Source organism: Epargyreus clarus, unplaced genomic scaffold (assembly GCF_041222505.1).
Source record: "Epargyreus clarus isolate Ecla_fem2 unplaced genomic scaffold, WU_Ecla_fem_2.2 ptg000003l, whole genome shotgun sequence".
In the NCBI taxonomy this organism is placed as follows: Eukaryota; Metazoa; Arthropoda; class Insecta; order Lepidoptera; family Hesperiidae; genus Epargyreus; species Epargyreus clarus.
Window position 1 is genome coordinate 6,030,973 of NW_027332211.1, and position 22,608 is coordinate 6,053,580.

Sequence of the window (22,608 nt, forward strand, 5' to 3'; positions counted from 1 at the left end):
AATAAATCTTTAATATCACATCTGTTGACAATAATTATTGACAATGACAGTTGATAAACATTTATTTTCCCGCCATCAAACTTCAATGTTAACGTTAACAAAGAACAACTTTAATTTTTATAACTTTTTATAATAATTATTTCATTATTTTTCGAGAAATAAAGTTCATACCACATATTTTTATATTATCATGATCGTCTAATTTATTTATCGTCATTTTATATTGCTTAATCTTATTATTGAAGTGATAGTAGTGAGGGCAGTAGATTGTAAAGGTATTTTTAAATAAAAATGAAAATTGATTCAAAACCTCTTCGGTATGCCCATGCCGAGGGTCATACTGATGTGTGCTATACGGAAGATGGAAGGTAAGCTAATTTTAAACATTCTTAAGTTCTCAATTTCAAGTTCTCAATTTTTAAGTTCTCTAGTGTACATAGTGTATTCTCTTTGATTCGATAACAATAAGTTTTGGTTCGTTTCCAGGCACATAATAACTTGTGGCCACGACGGTGACGTGAGGATCTGGGTGGATATAGAAGACGATGACCCCAACTCCCATTGTGTCGGAGAAAGCGCTCTGGCCGTGTGCTTCAAAGACAAGAGGTTGTACGTGGCAACAGATAACCATGCCGTTCAGGCTTACACCTTTCCTGCCTTTGACAAGGATGGTATCATTACGAGGTTCACGGCTCCAGTTACTCAAATTATGTCATCATCTAAGATTGAGGTGAGTTGTTTTTGAATACATATGATTTCCAAGCAAGTTTGCCTTTTGTACCATAAAAAATTAAATCTCTTTTTTGTGTAAGATACATATTTTCTGATTACTACAAAGATAGTTTTGTTTCCTTTACAGGCCCTTGGTTGTTCATCGGAAAACATGGAAGCAAAGATATGCAGTCTGGAGGGTGGGGCACCACTGTTTGTGATGTCAGAACACAAGGGTCCAGTGCTCAGTATTGCTATATGCCCTCACATGAAGTATGCAAGCACAGCTTGTGGAGATGGCGCGTTGAGAGTGTATGATATTGATACTCAGAAGATTGTCAAAGAAATAACATGTATTCCTAAGATAAACACATTCTACGCTGCAAAAGTTTTGGGTAAGACAAAACTATGTTATTATCAGTACCTGGCTCATTACCATGTAGTTTCAAAAATATAGTATTTTTTTTTATGTAAAATTAGTTCTTAGACCAGAAATATAACCCCTATATAAAAAAAAAGCTGACATCTAAACTAGCAGTTTTAAGTAGTATGAAATATATTTTTTAACATAAGGCTTTTTTTTATAGGTCGCATGGATTTTGAGCCAATAGAAGGCAAATATTTGGCATATCCTAATAACCGGGATGTCACACTACTGGACACAGAAAGCTGGGGGCAGAGGATGACATTCACACATAGCTCGGTTTGTACAAATTATATTTAATACTACAAAACTTTTTCAGTTAAATGCATTACCAACATTGGTACAATGTTTGTAGACCAATTATGCATTTATTTGAAATATAGTATTTTGTTTCCAGATAAAATGTGCCATATCCCAGTGTCTATTTTCACCATGTGGCCAATATTTGGCTGGGAGCACTGTGGCAGGACAGATTGCAGTTTGGGAGGTACAATCAGGCACTTGCATGGGTATTGTGGAACACCCAACATCTCATAATGTTTCTGCTTTGGCATGGAATCCCAAAGGTAATGAAAGTAGTGGTCATACTACAAGAATAGTAATATATATTTTGTGTAAATAGTAGTTTATTATTGTCAAACCATTACTGTTCTACTGCTACTATTAGTGCTGCTACATTAATTAGTCCAACACAATGTTTATTAATTTCATTCATTTCAAATATTATGCATATTACTTTGAAAATTTAGCAGTTCATGGGAATTCTTGGAACCTCAGATCGAGGGGCTAATTTCAAAAGATTAGTCATTTTCACTGCATTTTGCCTTGTTTGATTAAATAATAATATATTGCATGTTCTTTCAATAACTATATTCTTTGGTTTATTCTTTTCAGGGAATGGAGTTCTTGCATATTGTGATGTTGCTGGTCAACTGGGCATGCTAGTCAACTGCTATGGCAAGGACAGTAGCAGGATTGGTGATGATGCAGCTGATGATGTTGAGATGATTGAAAGGGATGATGGTCAGTACTGAACCCCTTCTAACTGAGTAATTTTCAAAATAAAAACATAACTAACCTCTGGCGATGCATTGGCGACTCCTCTGGTGTTGCAAATGTTCATAGGCGATGTTGTCTACTTTCCGTCAGGTAGCCTGTCTGCTTTATCGTTAGGCTCAAATATAAAAAAAAACTAACCATAAAAACCATACCATAAAAAAAACTTTAATACTTGTAACAAGTTAATTTTTGTGATGACAGAAATAATTTATCTTTTAATTGTTGCAATGCTATTAATTCTCGTGGTAAATTTCAGATAACGACCTAGACAACATAATAGAGAACTACGAGAGCGACGACGACAACGCCATATCTCTGGAAAAGTTAAAGAATGAGACCCTAGGGCTGGGCGGTGGGTCGGAGTTGGAGGACTCGCGGCCGCAATCCCGCGCGCTGCCGCCGCCGCCCTCCGCCGTGCCCGCGCAACCGCCCTTCCAACCTTCATCCACACCAGTACACTTAGAACATAGGTGCGCTTTGTGCAATTTACGTTAGTCTCTATATTGTTAAACAATAAGTGAAACATGTGTTAGAAGTTTCGTGGTAGCAAGGAATGTGTGGCTTGCGTTCAGTAGGGCATTAAAACTTTTTTTTTAAATATATTTGCTAAATATTTCATTGCATGGGTCACATTCGCCTCAAGAAAAACAACATATCTGGAACCAGCTCTTTAGATTAGTTAGCTACCTAAATGTATCTCAAGACAAGCAGTAATATTGATATGTGGCAAATTCATGCTTCCTTGGAAGAGCTTTTTCCTTAGAATGACTTTCACATGAACCAGTATTTCATCAGTAACAATTAAAGCTTAAGGAGGAAAGTTTAATGGAGGCACCCAGTCTAAAAAGTTGACTTGACTTTACAAATATCTCATAGACTTATTCCCCGAAAATACGTATTTCAGTGATGGTTTGATTTTGTCAACCTTAGTCTGCTAGAGTGTTTCATAGATGTTTATTTATTTCTAGGTATATGTGCTGGAACGACGTCGGTATCGTCCGTTGTCATACAGGCGAGAATGGAGAGTCAAGTATTGATGTGGAGTTTCATGATTCAAACCTACATCATGGGATAAATTTGAACAACTATTTAAATCACACTGTGGCCAGTCTATCGACTAACATCCTGGCATTGGCTTGTGAAACTCCCAGGTAATTATTTATGTATAAACACAGATGACATTAAAAATGTGAATTTAAAATAATCTTTCATACATTTTTTAATTTTTTGTGTTACAAGGGTAAGTTACCAAAAATGGTGTACCATTTTAAAAGTTAGTTGATAAAAACTATCATTTGTAAATTTTTGGTATTGTGCCAAGATATTTATGAGATATATAACTGCTGGTTATTTAAATTTCGTTAATCATTTAAATACTAAATAGCAAATAATTAAGATCATCCATCAGCCTTTAACAGTCCACTGCTGGACATAGGTCTGTAATAATAATTAAGATCATGGAAACAAAAATTTGAAACCTTCATTATAATGCAGAATGTATAATTCATTCATTAACATGTTCTACATTAAGTTTTTACACCCTTGATGACTACAATATTTTTATTTAAAAAATATAACCAATTTATATTTATTGTATAACAAAATATGCTATAATGAATGTGTGTCTGTGTGTGTACCCCAGCAAGGTGGTGTGCATATCGCTGGTGGGCAGCAGCAAGGAGTGGAGCGTGTCGCTGCCGGGCGCGGAGGAGGTGCGCTGCGTGGCGGCGGGCGGCGCGCTGGCCGTGGCCACCAGCGCGCGCCTGCTGCGCCTCTACACGCCGCTCGGCACGCAGCGACAGGTGACGACACACCTCAGTCCCTGTAGTCTCGGGAATAGAATACGGCTACGGTATCCCCTGCCTGCCGTAAGAGGCGACTAAAAGGGGGCTTCCGGGGTTGCGGGCGGCAAGAGTGGGAGCTTGAACCGTCCAGCAAGCGACCCCGGGTAGGACGACGGTATGTGTGATCGCATACCGTCGTAAACATCAGATGGTGTGGGAGGAGCCAAAAGTGCTCCCCCAGGGCAGAGCCCGATCGGGGCAGCCGCGCTTGGAGGACTCCGATTGTGTTCCCTCGGAGATCCCGGAGTTCTCCAACAAGCGCTGAGGACGGCCACGGGGGGATTTTAGTGCGGTAAAAATCCCACATAACCCGGCGTCGCTCCCACGTCGTCGGGTACCTTTTGAAGGTTTCCCCCTCGTAAACAGAAAAAAAAAGGTGACAACACACCTTACACACGCAGTGGCGTACTAAGGTCATCGGAGGCCCCGGTCGGAAATGTCTCAGTCTAAAAAGTTGATTTGATTTTACAAACTACAAACGGCTTATTCGCTGACTAATACGTATTTCTGTAATAGTTTGACTCCGGCGACCTTTTTATTTCGCTGACGACGTTTGGGGCGCCCCAGAGGACCAAGGGCCCGGGGCGGACCGCCCTTGGTCAGCTAGAGCTAACACCGTACAATTACACACCTTACAACTACTACACCTTACAAGTTAGTACGAACATGAACACTAGGTCGTGTCGACGACGATCACTGCCGACAAGGGACAGCGAACAATGGCGTCGCCTCAACGTGCAACGACAATTGCAAACACGTTAATCGCCGACGGTCGCCAACGACTGCCAACGTAGTCGTATTCAGTTGCCAAGCAATTATTAGCAATGGTCAGCAGTAGAGATTGTTGCTCATCTATCATTTTCTATGTAAATATAACAAATATTAATTATATGTAAAATTTTATATATTTTCAGGTTATATCCCTGCCGGGTCCCATAGTAGCGTTAGCAGCTTTTAATACGACGGTTCTAGCTGTATACCACCACACCGATCCCGGTATTACAGACCAACACTTGGCTATGGACATAATAGCTATAAACGGCAGACAAGTCCGTAGCAAGACGGTGCTTGTGCCCCTAACTTCAGGGTCTAAGCTGGCTTGGCTCGGGACTTCGGATGTGGGTTCGCCGTGCACATACGACAGCACTGGGATATTGAGGCTGTACGATGTCGCAAGCGGCATTTGGATCCCCATTTGTGATACTAGCACGCACTCTAAAGGAGTTTCGGATTCATGGTTTATTGTCTCGGTAAGTGCATTTTGTTTTATATGCTGTCGTAAATGCTTATGCTTATTGCATTTTTCAGTAGGCCAGCCCTGATTATTTTTTATAAATAACTCATGATGTACGAAATGTATAATATAATATATTTCTTGTGTAAATATTTTGGAAGTGTGTCGCACATTAAAATATTATTGTTATTTTCCCAGGTGAGCGAGCCCACACAGACCGTGCGTGCTATTTTATGCCGTGGTTCCGCATACCCACTTACGGTGCCTAAACCGATCGTAACTGAACTTCCTATACAGGTAACATTTTTATTTCTATCCTACACTTTAGTCTAATATAATAATACCATTTTATACATATTCTAGAAATTACTTAAAAACCGGTATTAACCAATTTTATGATGCCTCAATGGCATGGCGCGCCAGGCTAGTCTTTTTTGCCCTGGTTATGCGATGCAAAAAGTAATGTACATTGGTTACTAATTCTTACAGTGAAATTGTAAAAATACTTTAAAATAACAATGCTATGTATTCACAAATCACTCAAAATATACATTCACATTGTTCACCAGTTATAGGATCCTGTTTGCTGGTTTACCTGCTTGCATTGTTTACCTTTATTCAAACTAGGATAAAGTAGTACTGCCCTGTTGGAATAAACTAATAATTAGTATGATTCAGTTATACTTTTACATATCAGAGAATGCCATACTACATATTAAAAATATTTGTATTATAACATCAAAATGTTTTTAGATACCACTTTGTGAGTTGGAATCAGAAAAGACGCAATATGAAGAGCAGTTGGTGCGGTGGGCACACACTACTGCCGACGTTGACGTGAAAGTCGCTCGAGAGACATCGCTCAAATTGTTTGCGGTAGGTATACCCTTTGTTGTATTCAATTTGAAGCCTATAAATCTGATATTCGCACATACAATACATGTCATAATACATCTAAATGCTTTACTGAAAGTACGAGTATAGTATAGTCCTTGCCAAACCGCTAGTACGCTCTGAAGTTGTTGCGAGCAGATGTAGTCAAACAATTTGCTATGGCGACGCGATTCATTTCTATATTCAGAGCGGCCTAGTAGTTTTACGTGGATATATAAAAACATTAAAATATACACCAACATCTTGGTTTAAGAATGTTATTTAGATTAAAAAATATATTCATTTAACTATTATTATTTCCTATCATGGTATTATGTGGTTCTTAATTTTATTGATCATGTTTTATTATCATTCTTGCAATGGCTCTCTTTTATCCCCAACTTCCTTTTTCTTTTCCACGTTTTGAAAACCACATTGTTCCAAAGATGCATAGCAATTTTAGAAAATCATACTGTAATTATTATCAAAAGTATTTATATTTATAGTATGATCGCCGTCACATGTTATATGCTTAATTAACCTTATATTATTCTGCTCATGTATCCCCAGTTGGCTTGTCGAAGCGAGATAGAGCAGCGAGCTCTAGAACTGATGGAGCTCCTGAAGGACTCTCGCCTGGTCCCGCTGGCCGCCAAGTACGCGTCCCGGCTCGGCCGCGTGCACCTCGCGGACAAGCTGGCATCGCTCGCGGAGGCCTGGCAGGTGTGACTAACGCAGGTTTCACGAATGTGAAAATATTGTATCGATTTTTTTACTGATATAATGTCATTTTATTATGTAACGGGTACTTACGATATGCGTTTTTTATTGCCGAAATTTCGGGCACCCGTTACATAATAAAATGTCTCAATTCCGCGATATATTAGTCTAAAATCTGATATAATGTCGTTGATATATGATCGGTACAAAATATATTGTATATTTTATACCGAATATTATATCGAACGACGATTTTTTTTGTAATTTTGCCTCCATCCATCCATCATCCTGTAATAGTCCACTGCTGGACATAGGCCTCCCCTAATCTACGCCACTCCGACCGGTCTTGAGCGATCTGGATTCAGCGGTTACCCGCCGTCCGCTTCAGGTCATCAGTCCACCTGGTTGGGGGGCGTCCTGTACTCCTTTTGCCGAGACGCGGTCTCCATTCGAGGACCTTCCTACCCCATCGGTTATCCGTCTTACGAACTATGTGGCCAGCCCATTGCCACTTCAGCTTGCTTATTTTGAGAGCTATGTCGGTAACTTTCGTTCTCCTACGGATTTCCTTGTTACGGATTTTGTCGCGTAGGGAAATACCGAGCATAGCTCTCTCCATAGCTCGCTGAGCGACTTTGAGTCTTCGTATGAGGCTCACAGTGAAAGACCACGTCTCGGCACCGTACGTCATCACTGGCAACACACACTGCTCGAACATCTTCGACTTCAGGCACTGAGGTATGTTGGATGAGAAGATGTTACGCAATTTCCCGAACGCTGCCCAGCCGAGTTGGATTCTACGAGTGACCTGTTTCTCGAAGTTGGACTTACCCATCTGGATTAACTGTCCCAGGTAAACGTATTCGTCAACAACTTCGAGTGTGGCGCCATCAACGATCATCGGTATGGGTGTGACATGGACGTTAAACATGATCTTCGTTTTGTCCATGTTCATCTTAAGACCCACCCGTTAAGAGGCATCACAGAGGTCATTGAGCATGGTATTGAGGTCCTCCAGCGACTCCGCCATGATGACGATATCGTCTGCGAATCGAAGGTGAGTGATATATTCACCATCGATGTTGATGCCGAATCCTTTCCACTCCATCAGTTTGAACACGTCTTCCAGTGCAGCGGTAAACAGTTTCGGCGACAATACATCACCCTGTCTCACACCTCGCTGCACTTGGATGGGGTTCGTACTTCTGTCGTGTAATCGGATCGTCATTGAGGCTGCCTTATACATACACTTCAACACTTCGATGTATCGATAGTCAATCTGGCACCGCTGGAGTGACTCCAATACTGCCCATGTCTCGATAGAATCAAAGGCTTTCTCATAGTCCACATAAGCAACACACAACGGCAGATTGTACTCCTCGGACTTCTGTACAATCTGCCGCAGTGTGTGTATGTGGTCCATGGTACTAAAGCCTTTTCGAAAGCCGGCTTGTTCGGGAGGCTGGAAGTCGTCGAGCTTGCGAGCTATTCGGTTGTAATTTTGCCTAATGAAAAGAAATTTGTAAATTTAAATAATGTATATTTTTTATAAAAAAAGGCATATTTAAATTGTTGAGTTATATAAAACTAATGTATTATTTTAAGGCCGCAAAAATATTTTGAAAATTTACTGACATATCGATATTTTTCCTTGATATATCGACGTCGATAATACATCAACATTTTTTTTACTTCCGATATCTCTATTGGCAGGCCGAGGCCACTGAGGCCGCAGAGCAGCAGACACACTTCCACCAGCTCGACTCGCAGGAGACGTATGACGTCACGAGCACGGATCACGACCTCAATGCCAGCCTCATTATACCGCAGAAGACTGCGAAGAAACCAGAGGTCGCGCCGATTAAACCTGTGGTGAGTACTAAAATACTGACTCAATAGAATTAAGGATTAAGAGCAGGAAAGTTAACTATCTCCTTTGGTTGCTAATAGGCACAGACAAATGTAAATTTGTACGAATATCGGGAGGGATATATAATGAACTAGTACATTTGGTAAGAGTCAATATGTTAAGTTTAGAAACTGTATTATAACTTTGACAATTGTTTTTGTATCAAACAAATAATACACATGTGATAAAAATATTTACTTGTCTTCTGTTTTGATAACATAGTTATACTTTTACTAAATTACTAAAAAATATAAAAAATATTTTTCAGCCAATTAAATCTTCGCCCGGCGGTGCTCGAAATCCATTTAAAAAGCAACACGACGCATCTAAAAGTGTGCAGAGTCCACTTACTTTAACAGACAGAGCTCTTGTTGAAGTACATTCAACAGCATCAGATGTATCAGAAAACAGTGACGTAAGTTTTATAACAATATCTAAAATTGAATCGATCAAATTAATATTCATATGTGTATGATTTATCTTGAAAACTACAGTAAATAGTAATTTACCTTGTTAACACTGCGGTAGTGTAAATTTTTAGATACCTAACCCAATAATTATTATTATAATATATAACCCAATAATTAATATTACCTAATCAACAATTACCTTTTTCCTAGAAGGTAGCAATGTGGGGTTTTTGGTCGACATTTCGTGCTATAGCATAGCGGCATATTACAAAACGCATTATATAACAACATAGGCAATAAAGTGTATCCTTAATTGTTTAATGTTAAACATTTGATAACAAAAACCATATTTTCAGCCACTGAAACCGCTTGATGGCGAAACATTCGTAGATTGGTTCTCTCGGAATAAGCCTGCTTTAGAGCAACAGAACCCAGAACTAACGCCGTCAGAGCTGACGCGGCACTGCGTGAGGACCTTTAAGAACATTCAAAGTAAAAATGGTTCAAATTCGGAAAACGGTCAAAAGAGGAAGTTGGAGGATGATGTAAACGACTCGCCGGTCACGAGCGCTCCGAAACAATCGAAGCTTAGCGCTTTTGCTTTTCAGAAAAAGACATAACTTCTATTGGTCAACTGTGGGTCCACTTATGATTTCATTGAACAAGACCGGAACAAGAGTAATTCGTCCATTTAAGTGTACGACTAGTGCTTTCTAACACTTAAGCGGAACGTGATTGGACCTCGTCCACATAATAACGTCAGAACAGTTGACGTCGAGCGACCTACATTTTTTAAAAGGATGATGACACATTGATTGAAAAAAATGCATTTTTCAAGTTTAATATAAGAGAAGTCAAATCTATAGACTGAATAATAGTAATGTTAGGATCTTATTCGATCTACTTATCTTATCTGCTACATGTGTTTTTTGTTACATTATATAAACATAACACTATCATGCTCTTAATGTTTTATGTAAGTGACTTGATAAGCAATAATCTGTATAAATGTAAATATTATGATGTTAGTCTTTTGATAAATGAAACAATAAATTATTTTTGCAATTTTAATTGTGTTTGGTTTTATTTACGCGTTGACTAGTTCTGCTTCATCAGGCAAAGGCATTATTCCCTCTTTGAACATCCGCTGCCACTCGCTTCCGTTAGGGTAAGCGAACTTCTCTACCGTGCCCGGAAGAAATTGCGTGCTGTAGCCTGGCATCTAAAATGATGAGGGAAATTTGAATGTATCAGATATTAATTACTTGTAAAAAAAATGCCCCATAAATCTTTGTTTTCATAATAGAATATACACACTTTAGTTAAAATCTTGAAAACATGAATTTTCTGCCCTGAAGTAAAATACTGAAGGAAGGAATGCTTATATTGATATTAAAATTTGACTGCCATTTTGCTATCACCAATATAGTGGGTTTGCGAAAATGTTTGCGTACGTAGCATGTTTTGAATAGTACTCTGTACTGCCATGTCATAAGTGCCAACATAATATTTGAATATATATTTTTTAGGAAGGTGCGCATATTTATGTAACACATAATTTATTCATATTATTGGCATCTATTTGACGTTTAGTCAAGTAATTTAATTAAAAATTGCGTTTAATAAGCATAATTTCTTTCGCGTGTACATAAGAACACACGTTTTTTATTATGGTATTGGTACCCTATGTAACTCCAAACTTATGTCCTGGCTTACCTTAGGAGCGAGGTACTTAGCGTTCTCAACGACACAGGGGTCGCAGAAGTGTTCGTGCTGTTGGTCCACGTACTCGATGAGGCGGCCCTGCGCAGTGCCCGAGAGGCTCGCGTAGTCCCAGAACTGCAGGTGCTGCACCATCTCGCACAGCCCCACGCCGCCCGCGTGAGGACACACTTTCACTGTTGACAACCACATTAAAATATATTATGTGGTGATTTATAGTAAAAGTGGATGTTTAATTTTACGTCAAGTAATGACCAATCCGTTGAAAGTGAATGATTTTATTGAATTTAATTTGTAAGAGATATAGCACCTTCGTCGAAGGTAAATACGGTTCGTGGAGGAGATACATTGTTACGATGAAAAGAAAAGCTAAGAAATTCGCACTTAATCTTCATTTTACATCGAAAGATTTATATTATAATTAAAACACGCGATGACATTCCACCGAGCAAGTAGAGTGCGTGCGCATTTGTCGAAGGCTACGATCGAACTGCCAGTAAAACTAGCCGGCCGCCCCTCCAGGGCCCATGACATCATAATTGTTTTATATTCGTTAAGAGAGGGTAGTGGTAAATAAACAATTCATCAACACAATAGTTCTCCCCTTTCTTGGGAAAACGAAATCCAATTTCCAATAAACAGATGCAATTCATAAAATATTATAATTATTTGTCTTCTACCATTGAGTTTTTCCGCCATCAAATAAACAGAAAGGATTTCGTTGATGCCGCCGATGCGGGCGGAGTCGATCTGACAGTACTGCATACCGCCGCTTTGTAGGAACTGCTTGAACATCACGCGGTTCGCACACATCTCTCCCGTCGCGACGCCGATGTCGTATGGACTGCAAATAAAGACAAAATTAAGACTATTTAAATAAGCCTTACAATAACAATATTAAAATTGCTTAATAATTCTCATATTTATACCATACAGCAAAAATAAAATCAACAAAATGCTGATTATTCATCGTAACTATTTATCGAAAAATAATGCAGAATGGTGGTTTTATACTTTATAGGCCCCTTATCTAGATATGTAGATACACTCACGCCAAAGCTTTTGCAATAGTAGCATGTCCCAAAACATCATCTGGGGAAGTGGGTTCCTCGATCCACTTGATTTTGAGCGGAGACAGCTTCTTCATCCACTCTATAGCTTCATCCACGCTCCAGGCTTGGTTGGCATCAACCATCTGCAAAGTAGTTAAAGTTGTATTTTATACAATAAAAAAGATGCTAAAAACCTTAGAGTAGTGAAAGCTATTTCCCAACATATATAAATTAAATGCCTACACATGTACAATTATCGTGTGGATACAAGATACAAAGAATAAAATTTGGAGCATCTGTTATTGTTGAGGGAAATAATTTCCATTTTCTGAGCATTGAATTTACTACGACATTCAATATCTAAGATATAAAAAGTACAACAAAAACGATTTTTTTTATTTTTCCTCAATGCTGCCTTCCCGACTTAACTTAAGGAGGGAGATTTCGTAGCAAAAGCAAAAATATACAAAAGTAGCAAAATTATATATAACTATTTACTAACCAAATAGTTATTAGGTCCAATAGCTTTACGAACGGCGCTGCATCTTCTGTAATCATCCTCGAAGTTACGTCCGACTTTTACTTTGAAATATGTGAAACCAAGGCTCAGATACTTCTTACATAATTCGTTGACTAACTCATCGCTGTAACCCATCCACCCTGAAACATTGGCGTATTTTAAGTCAAATGCACATAAATTAACAAATTTTCCACAATGTTATCATAAGTTTTTTTGGGATATTTGAAGCAGAGAACAAGCATAAATTCTACCTGGATAAGTGGAAACTGCCATCCATGAAGTTTAGAAGATGAATTTTAAACCAAGAGCATAGCGATTAGAAACATGTGTTGCTTTCGCACTTTTTGGCATATTTTTAGTAAATAAAATATTCCGCAAACGATATAAAATTATAACAGCTTGTTAAACTTATGACTTCAGTAGGATCTCCCATCTTTGCATACCTAAGGTACTTAGGCGTATCATTTACCCAGTACAGATATATTATTAATATAAATAATTAATTAAGGCTCATGAATCCGAATTGTTTGAGAAGATTCCCCTATTTGTCTTTATTTATTTGTATTTTGCAGTGTGTAGCGCGATTATTAGGTATTTAAAATATACATATTTCAATGATTTAAATGAACTTAGGTAGTTTTTTCATAAAATTAGTTACACTTAAAACAACCTGTTGTTGCATATAGATAAGATTTAATACCTACTAGTTCTTGAGTAATTGTTATGCATTCAGTACATAGGTACTGAATGCATAACAGTCTATAGAATATCAGGCTATAGAGCCTGATAACAATTGTTACCTAAAGAGAAAGAATTTAGGTAGGTAACAAACTGCTCGGTAGGTAGGTATGCGTAGTCCTTACTACACTCTATTTCTACTTGGAGATTTGCACTGGTGTTTTATCGTGTATGACTTAAGTTTAGAAAAAATAAACACATTGTAACAATACCGAATAAATTTGTTGAAGGCTATTTTTTGAGATTTTTTTGAGGAAATGTAGGTATATTTAAGTATATAACAATAGTCAATAGTATAAATTTGAGGATTAGGACATGTTCATTGAAATATGCGCATATCAGAGCTAGTTACGCCAATTTCTCCTATGTTTATTCTGATATCTATGAGTTGTAACCACTTTATTCGTTGTAGTCGTCAATCGGAACGTTATATACTCACCAACTTGAGTAGTATACGCTGGATAGCCATTCTTGATCAAATACTCTACTCTATCATCTTTTCCAGCCCGTTTCTCTTTCAACAGCTGTGTAGCTTCTTCTTTCGTTATCACGTCGGTTATGTAACGGAAATCTATAGTTGATACCAGCTCCTGTTGACAATTAAGACTGGTTTATCAAAATACATTAACTTTATCTGACCTTTTAATTATACATATGTAATTTAAACACTGCGTACTAATTATATTAAAAATATAAGGTGATAAAGTATCGTAAAAAGTTGATATAGGAACAGTTGAAAGATAGTAGGCATCAAGCAATTTAATGTGAAATTAGGGAAATTTGGAAACATACATATTAATCTTCAAAAAAGCGAATTGCAAGAAACCGAAAACGAGCGCTTTATTAAAATTAATAATTTGACTAGTAAGTAATTTAATATTATAAATTTGAGATAAATTAAAATTTATACGAGCTGTATACCTCAGGTTCCATGTCGACCAGTAGTCTCCACAGGGGTTTGTTCTCAAGCCTCGCCCACAGATCCCATAACGAGTTGATTATTGCCGCCACAGCTAAATGGATGGCACCTTTCTCCGGACCAATCTGTAAAAAAAATGTTGTCCCTAACTGTAACTAGGCCTTGTAACTTAAACACAGGCGGGTAGCGATCGTTATATTCGTAAAACATTCTTAATAGTTAATGTTACAAGAAATTAATAAATGATTTCAGAGTTTGGTGTCTTACCCATCTCATCTGCGAATCATTGGTAATGGTACGCCAGAACCCAGCGAAGTCCGCGTAGATGTCAGCAGCATTCTTGTCCACCACGAACCTCTTGAGCGACCTGATGATGAGCACGATGACCTCGGTACCCCGGCCGCACGTGAACGTCAGACCGAAGCCCTGCTTGCCGTTCTCAGTTGTGATCGTGACATATGCGCACGAGTAGTTTGGGTCGGTGTGCTATAAAATTTTAGTTTGAAATAAGGAGGTACTTATATTTTATGATTGTGGGCTATATAGTTGTTATGAAATAATGTAACAATAGAATAAGACTGTCCGGATGTAAGGTTTTCCTGGCCAAGGGAGATTAAATGGAAGATGTTGAAAGACATTTAATGATCATAAGATTTTACAAAAAATCTGATCAGTTTTCGATTTTAACTGTTTCATTAGCTATAATATGCACCCGAAAATATTCAATCTGGCTCTTGACTTCGTGAAAAAAACAATAGTCAATTTTTGTATTGAATTTCTGTTTAGCAATAAAAAAGGAATAGCGCTTCTTCTTTTGAAACGGTTTGCTAAAAACCGCTCACCTTTACGTCACTATGTTACAGCATTTTGTTGAAAAGGTAAGTAAATAAGTTTGTTAAGTTTTTACGCAATAATCTATTGGAAGCACGGGTCTATGTTTTGCAGAAATACGGATTGGCGGAATGAACCTATTTGTCCCACGGCTAGACGAAGGTTTTGTTTTATAATAGGAAAGTTACACCAGGATGAATAAGTGCAGTGCCTCTCGGTAGATTTTACATAGGTTTCTACTTTTTACGCATGTAGGTAAATTCCTTCTCTGTGTTTTTCTTCTCTGAAATAGTTACTAATCAGAAAAACCCGTTACCAGAAAAGCCCGTTTTGTACCTTGATTTAAGCTCAGGACTTCGAAAGTGATCAAAAACGTTTACAACTATATACCAACTGATACAAGTAGGTATGATTTGGTGGGTTGAATGCCGTGCCCAGCAATGGGACATAAAAAGAGTTGCAGTCCTAAGCCTACTTTTTGTATTATATCTTTTTACCAAACTTATTTAAATTCAAGTGCCTTTGACTTATAATACAGGCCTATAGGCATACTTCGGTAATATAAACCGCAAAATCGTATAAAATAAATTAACATTCGCGTTTTATAATAGTAAAAAACCAGTTTATGTTAAAAATAACTTTACAATACCTTGGTAGATATTATGAATAATTAACAACAGACATCTATCTAAATAAAATTTAGTTTAGGAAGATTAGTGTATTTTGAGTTTATTTCTACCCTCTAAATGTTATGATTTTATCATGAAATGTGAAGGAATAGGCATGTTACGTAGCATACTATGTTTTAAAATGCAATTAGATTAATTACTAAATATTAGTACGGTATTTGACTTAATTGAATGAAAGATATATTAAGTATGTTATATTAACTACCTCTGCTAGTGTAACTTTCAACATCGAATAATGAAATAAAATTATGAACTTTTAAGAAAATGTTTATATTAAAATACATATTAGATACTATATAATTTAAGACCCAGGCCAGAGACGTAGCCAGCGAAGGTTTCCAGATTCGATCTTCAATCCAGCAGATATCTAACTCTAAAAATTTAAATTTTAATTCTAAGGCCATTTCTAGTATTTTTCGATTTACCAAAATCAACATACCAAAGCGTCGGATCCGTGTCCCTCGAGAGAAGTCGGGAACCTCACATCCTTGACATCAAGTTGTGTGATCTTCAAACCATTTCTGTTTGGAACCGGCATCGTAAAAACAATAGTAAGTTAGTAATTAGTTCGTGCGCGTCCAATACCCGTGCCGAGCCACGACTGTGCAGATAACCTTTGTTACCAGTAAATTTGTCTTTTGTCTTGAGTAAACAAATGATGAAATGTTTCACACAAATTTAGGGCGATATATATTCCAATGCACATGTACATTTGCATTTGTGTATTTACTGATACATTATTATTAATGCCTTTGATAAAGAATACCTGAGTTAGTGACCGTCAGAATGGCCGGTCACTACCCATATTTTACATCGAAATAATTCCTAAAAGTTGCTACCTAGTTGCTATTAATTGCTACTAATTGCTACCTTCGATTCAAAAAAGGTAAACGATGCATTTGAAGGTAGTAATTTGGTAGCAACTATTGATTCCAAAAAAACTCTATTCATTTGCGCAGTTTCTTCTCACTGGATAGGTGACCGGCCATCCTGATGTCAGAATGGCCGGTCACCTTAAAAAGTAGTTTATCTTTTTTTAATCGAAGGTAGGCATGAGTGACCGGCCATTCTGACGGTTACCTGAGTTACACCATGGTGCACTGCACCACAATACTATGATGATTCAGTTGCTTAAGCGCAGGTCATGCGCAGGAAAGTTAGTAGATATGATCTTCCTGAAGTTTAATCCAGACATTATTGAGTCTCTACTAATATCTAACGATCTTCATAGCGCGTTCATGAAAGTAACACGAGGAACTGTATAAAATATAAATAAAAAGAGCTAGTCGGTAAATACTGGTTTTCACTTAGCTATATACAAAGTTATACACATCTATTTTAAACTTTATGTTCAGCTAATTTAGCATTTTTGTAGATCCTTTAGAAGACTATTTCGAATGAATATATAATGTAACTTTTCATATAGGGAATTAATAGGAAGGGTAACTATAAAATTAAGTAGCTAAACTAATTTTATAAGCAGACAAGGAGTAGGACGGATATTATATAAACAGATTAATATTTAATGGTGATGCTTCTACACCCATAATACATCATCACTGTAAACTACCAGACGGATTAGTACGGGACTTCTTCGGTCAATCATAAAATATTTGTAATAAATATTATCATGCATTATCGTGTTTCACATAAGTGCTAACAACTTGTTTTAATGACCGAGACAAATCGCTAATATACACATGCGCATTCCGCATTGTACATCTCGCGCTTTGCATGTGCCTAAACAACCGCTAAAACTATTGTTATCTTATCATAGACTTAAAAACGTCTGAAAAATACTAAGTGCACCTTATAAGCATTTGATAAAAAAAGCGTGTTAATGATGACATTAAAACACAGCATTGTATTTCCATATTATAAAATTACTGGTTAAATTCTGAAGTAGTTCACTGAAAGAATTAAATAGGGGTACATACCATAGACTTATAATTTTTTCTATGACATCCTATGTCTATGGTACATACACATAAAAGCGGTGAGATGCCCCACAAAGAAATATAACGACGCCCTTGGCACAAGATAAAAAATTGTGACGTACGAACTTTGTATTATAAGAAAAAAGTCCTCAATCGCGGAATCGAAGCAGTTATTTCAAAACATTATTTAATGTATTCATTTTTAATTTAATTCCCACTTAAGCCGGCGTAATAGAATCATTAGAATCAATGTATTAAAACATCACAATAAAATGTATAATATCTTTATTCATTTAACCATGTTTTAGAAACACTAATATACAGTAAAATTTTATACACATTGTACTGTGACTAGACGATAAAATTTTGAAAAAATATCTAAGTAAATGTTTTATTAAATTTAATAAACATCTTTTAAAAATATATCTAAATACTTTGTATATCAAAGCAAAGATATTATATGCATCTAGATTTTCTCTAGGCGCGAAGTCTTATTTTTTTAGCTGTGTGCGTGATCGACAAATCTAAATACATACAATATCTTTAGCATGTCAAAAAATCTTAAAAAGTCAATAAATTGTATTTGTATATAATATGTATATAAATTCCCTAATTAAAAATGTATTTAATCTTACATTTTAGTGATGTCCATATTGGTCCCATTACTTTGCTTAGAAGTAGTTCATTCATTAACTGTACATGTGATGCACAATCTCATTTTTAAAATGTTGCTAAGTACTAATGATATTGCAACTTATTTATTTTTATTTTTATAACTTACATAAAAAGCTAGGATCACGATTATAAGTGTTTATCACTCTTATCAAAATATAATTTTAGGTATCCTTTGACAAATTTTATAAAATTCTGCACTATTTTTACACCATGCATCCGATTTGAAAAATTTAAAAATTTTAATTTTTCAAACTTAATTATCCTTAATTATAAAATAGCCGGAAAATATTTCATATTCTATCTACATGTGAAATACATCAAAATTCAACACATCACCTTGTGTTGAATTGAATTTACATTTATGTTATAAGCTACTTTAAAATATCTGAAAGAATAGTATTATTGCTTTACAAAATAATTTTATCTACTATTGTTTACCTGTCTTCTTCTTATATAAAATTGGAATGAGTTTTAAATTTTCCATATTAAATTCAGCATTTTACAGTAGTAACACGAAAACTGTCAATTATCACATTAACTAGACTCTTCTGTGTCTGTTTGTGTTATTTATAACAGAAGTGTCGTATCATGGAATGACTCACACTACACACACGCCATGTTACTTTTTGCTCTTATGGTACATGGCCGCTAGTTCTTTAACAATCTGTCTTTCCCCATCATCCCACAGTACGGACGCTAGTTTTCCCAAAGTACCATCGTCGTCGTTTCTCACCCAATCCAACAGTAGCTGGTACCGTGCCTAAAAAAAATAGAAAAATTAATCATTTACTGTTAGACAGAAGTACATTAGGTACTATTAGTATACATCAGTCTGGTGATTATCAATTGATTATTAATTTATCAGAATCAAAATAGTTTTTCATAATACATTGTCAAATCAGTTTATCAAATTAAAGGATATAATTTCTATTGCAAAATAATGTTAACAAAAGTTAATATTGCCTAAAATAAATTGAAAACTAGTTCAGTAAAAAACATAAATACATTAGTCGTTTAAATCAACTATGTAAGTAAAACATGAGAGGTGAGACCAATATCAGTAATTGTACAAATGTAATCAACAACTTATCATTGGAAAGATGTAAAATATTTTGTTATCTTAAGACATGCACGTTGATAATAACAGATAAATGTCTACGAAATGAAAGGAACAAATAAGTGTGATATAATAAAATTTGACAAGTTTTGGGAAAATCTCCTAATGCAGCTGTAGTTTATTTATTTTTTTAATTTAAGAGTAGCAGATGAGCATGCAGTCCACTTGATGGTAAGTGGCTACTGCCGCTCGTGGACATTTGTGATCTACCCCAGATAAATTCCTATGTGTAGTTGGCCACAGACACACCGCTACCCTTGAAGGTTAAGCTGGAATGCTCAACTTTACTTTCCAATAGTATATCACTGACATACATAACGTTTTCCTTTTTGATAATTATTTATATTACAACATACACTAAATGTAGTAATAACTACAATACATACCTCAGCAATACCATTCTTGGCCATATCAATTTCGGCTGTTTCAATGCGACCCTGGGTGAAACCCAGTCTTCTGTATATGCTGTACCAATTTTTCCCAAGGTTCTTTGATATGTAGTCCATGTAATCAAATTCTGGCTGAAAATAAAGGATATATGTTTATATTTTACTAGCTGTTACCTGCAACTTCTTAAACGTGAGAGTAAGTGAGAGTATAGATGCTTTTTAGTAAGTGCCTGCATCATAAAATGAATATATTATCCAAATTTAATTGTTCTAAATGCAGTAATAAAAATACTGGAACAGATCATATTTACCTAACTGCGAAAGAAGGGGTGTCACCTTTTTTTTCATTAATGTATGTAATATATTATGTACGTCTACTTTATTAGCATAGGATGTTTTAGTGGGCTTGCAGGATTTTACCCCATGAGATGTTGATTGTTGATGAGATGAGATTATGGTGGCAATTCGTAGTAAATTGGATTGCACAAATTTTTCAAAAAGTCAAAATGGGTTCCTTGGTTTTTTGTTGGCAACTAATTTACGCAGTCAGGATGAATGTTTTTGAAAACATAAAAAATGTCATTATTAAAGTAACAAACTCTTTAGGTGAATTTGAGAAAAATAGTAATGAAAACTGATCTGAAATGTTATCCATAAGGTTGGGTAGTAAATGTTTTGCAAAAGCTACAAGCAAATTAAATTCAAATTTATATTCTTTAGGTATAATGTCATAGAATATTATATATACCAATCATTTTGTAAGTCTATAGTTAATAGTAATAGTTTCACTTTTTATCCTTATTGCATATAAAACACTTTCTTTTTTATGCCAATAAAAGTATAATTTCTTTCATACTAAAGTACACGCACATTTGTGTAAAATCTAATTAGTTTTAGTTACCTTAATTTGAGCTTCCAGTAACAACACTATAAGGTTAGTCTTCTGGATGGGTTCCTCGCCTGTGTCATTGCATGTTTGTGTCTGTGGTTGGTTATATTGGTTCACATGGTATACAATTTCATCACCCCAATGAATGTCCTTGGAGTTCACAATGTTTATAACATTCCCAGTAGCTGCAAAAAGATTTCCAATTATTTATAATATTGTCACTGTAAAGACTTATAGTCTAAAACGCCAAAGGGCTACTTTGCATGTTAGACTTTTAGTGATAGTGACAATATAATAATATATTAATTTGATCATAAAAGGTATATAGTATGAAATGCTATTGAATTTGTTCTGGTTATTAAAGAAATCTTTAAAAAAAGTACAAGTTTTGTAATATATGAGAAGTCTACCAATACGCACTTGGCCAGCGCTGTGTACTATAGTGTAATCCTTCTCATTCTGAGAGGAGACCCGTGCGCAGCAGTGGAACAGTAATGAGTTGATGATGATTAAAGAATATTTTGCTTATGGCAAACTAATTAGTAAATTAGCAGGTTCAAGGCTCATAAGGTAAATGCAACTTGGGCAAGTTGAATAGTTAACTTTGTCTGAAGTTTTGCTTTAGTAAAGTTAGTTGGACTAATTGTGTTATACTAGCTGGGGTATTACCCTAATTTGTGTTCGAATACCCATGAAAAAAGGAGCCAGGAAGCTGGCTCGTATAAAATATTCAAGAATGTGTTGTATGGTAAAATTATTATAAAATAAACAATTCTTAGGACATGATTTATAATAGTTAAGTGACTCATGAAGTTCACTGACATTGGTAAACCTTAAACAGGATAATTCTTATCCTGTAATAGTAACAGATTTGTTGTATCTACTAAAGAGTAGGAATAGATAGCGCAGCTGCACAAGTCAATCTCACACACATATTGATTTGATTGATACATGAACATTGACGTCAACCCATTACTGTCCTACTGCTGGGCATGGATCTCCTCTCAAAATGAGAGAGGTTTAAGCCCAAGCCCACTGTGTTGGCCAAGTGCATATTGCTAGACTGAACAAACCCTTAAGAACTTTGTTTTAGAAGTCTGATATGTAGATTTCCTTACAATGTTCACCATTTAACAAAATCAGAGATGTGTGCCTGGGATTTGAACATCAGACCACCCGAAATAGGCAGTTTCTTTACCACTAGGCTACTTTTTTACTAATACATTAAAATTATTTATAGTCAAATTTGCCTATTAAAGATTAAAATTTAAAATTTTCATCTTTGGTAAAAATTATGACACATTTTTAATATTCAAGCGTAATTGTTTTGACATACCTTGTGTATTGACGTTGCTGCTGCCCCCGCTGCCTTCGCTATTCCGTCTATCTTTCTCCTTATCCTTATCGTCGGAGTTTTTGTTGAAGAATTTTTTTTTGAAACCTGACTTTTTCTTTTTCTTCTTTTCGTTTTCATCGAAGATCTCTTCAGGTGGATCCGTGAATTCCACGTTCTCGTTGTGCGCCTCCGCTTGCGGATTTTCATCGAAGTTCTCTTCTGGTCGAGGAGCCTTCGGAACCGCGTCCGATTTCAAGTTCCGAAACATTTCCAGAAACTTAAAATTTATTTTACTTGCCATTGTTGTAATGTAACTAAATTGGCGATAAAGATACTAATGTGCTATGCAGTAAAAACTATTAAATTAACACCAATATTCAAGATTCACATAAAACTGTAATCAGCAATAAACAAAGAGTATGGAACTCATATCACAGTTAATCACAGTATCACACAACACATACAAGTCGTATATTTTGTATGTATGACTGTGACAAGTTGTAGGAATTACCAATGACGTTAAACGCAGATTAATAGTATTGCTATATCAAAAAACTTTATTAAATATAAATTTAAAGTGTTGCTATATCAACTTTAAAAACAACGACTA

The 22,608-nt window shown here is 36.0% G+C and overlaps 3 protein-coding genes across 3 annotated transcripts; 1 reads left to right on the plus strand and 2 right to left on the minus strand.

Annotated features, from left to right (window-relative positions):
• The first annotated feature begins 94 nt into the window (after positions 1 to 94).
• Positions 95 to 10,255, plus strand: Ctf4 (Chromosome transmission fidelity 4). Its single transcript, XM_073085216.1, has 16 exons — positions 95 to 368; positions 487 to 730; positions 860 to 1,106; positions 1,299 to 1,414; positions 1,533 to 1,701; positions 2,030 to 2,158; positions 2,451 to 2,664; positions 3,163 to 3,345; positions 3,837 to 3,996; positions 4,953 to 5,288; positions 5,471 to 5,569; positions 6,026 to 6,148; positions 6,716 to 6,868; positions 8,579 to 8,737; positions 9,043 to 9,189; positions 9,541 to 10,255. Exons 1-16 carry the CDS (start codon positions 292 to 294, stop codon positions 9,802 to 9,804), a joined length of 2,820 nt encoding a protein of 939 aa, XP_072941317.1. The 5' UTR covers positions 95 to 291; the 3' UTR covers positions 9,805 to 10,255.
• Positions 10,193 to 17,001, minus strand: LOC140751267 (mitochondrial enolase superfamily member 1). Its single transcript, XM_073085157.1, has 10 exons — positions 16,736 to 17,001; positions 16,095 to 16,421; positions 14,403 to 14,621; positions 14,138 to 14,260; positions 13,656 to 13,806; positions 12,461 to 12,618; positions 11,959 to 12,101; positions 11,587 to 11,750; positions 10,901 to 11,082; positions 10,193 to 10,406 (listed from the first exon to the last, which is right to left on the minus strand). Exons 2-10 carry the CDS (start codon positions 16,191 to 16,193, stop codon positions 10,272 to 10,274), a joined length of 1,374 nt encoding a protein of 457 aa, XP_072941258.1. The 5' UTR covers positions 16,194 to 16,421; positions 16,736 to 17,001; the 3' UTR covers positions 10,193 to 10,271.
• Positions 17,002 to 17,860: 859 nt separating this feature from the next.
• On the minus strand, positions 17,861 to 22,518 carry imd (death domain-containing immune deficiency protein). Its single transcript, XM_073085227.1, has 4 exons — positions 21,999 to 22,518; positions 20,675 to 20,847; positions 19,771 to 19,905; positions 17,861 to 19,027 (listed from the first exon to the last, which is right to left on the minus strand). The coding sequence occupies exons 1-4, from the start codon at positions 22,297 to 22,299 to the stop codon at positions 18,887 to 18,889; spliced, it is 750 nt and encodes a 249-aa protein (XP_072941328.1). The 5' UTR covers positions 22,300 to 22,518; the 3' UTR covers positions 17,861 to 18,886.
• Positions 22,519 to 22,608: the final 90 nt, after the last annotated feature.

Excerpts from the sequence above, each read along its gene's own strand:
- LOC140751267 (XM_073085157.1), bottom strand. The coding sequence starts at position 16,193 with ATGCCGGTTCCAAACAGAAATGGTTTGAAGATCACACAACTTGATGTC. Across the intron at positions 14,261-14,402 it reads ATGATTCGCAGATGAGATGG|ATTGGTCCGGAGAAAGGTGC; the intron begins GTAAGACACCAA and ends TTTTTTTTACAG. Across the intron at positions 10,407-10,900 it reads CTAAGTACCTCGCTCCTAAG|ATGCCAGGCTACAGCACGCA; the intron begins GTAAGCCAGGAC and ends TCATCATTTTAG.
- Ctf4 (XM_073085216.1), top strand. The coding sequence starts at position 292 with ATGAAAATTGATTCAAAACCTCTTCGGTATGCCCATGCCGAGGGTCAT. Across the intron at positions 369-486 it reads TGCTATACGGAAGATGGAAG|GCACATAATAACTTGTGGCC; the intron begins GTAAGCTAATTT and ends GTTCGTTTCCAG. Across the intron at positions 3,346-3,836 it reads TTGGCTTGTGAAACTCCCAG|CAAGGTGGTGTGCATATCGC; the intron begins GTAATTATTTAT and ends TGTGTACCCCAG.
- imd (XM_073085227.1), bottom strand. The coding sequence starts at position 22,299 with ATGGCAAGTAAAATAAATTTTAAGTTTCTGGAAATGTTTCGGAACTTG. Across the intron at positions 19,906-20,674 it reads TACTGGAAGCTCAAATTAAG|CCAGAATTTGATTACATGGA; the intron begins GTAACTAAAACT and ends CTTTATTTTCAG. Across the intron at positions 19,028-19,770 it reads CCAAGAATGGTATTGCTGAG|GCACGGTACCAGCTACTGTT; the intron begins GTATGTATTGTA and ends TATTTTTTTTAG.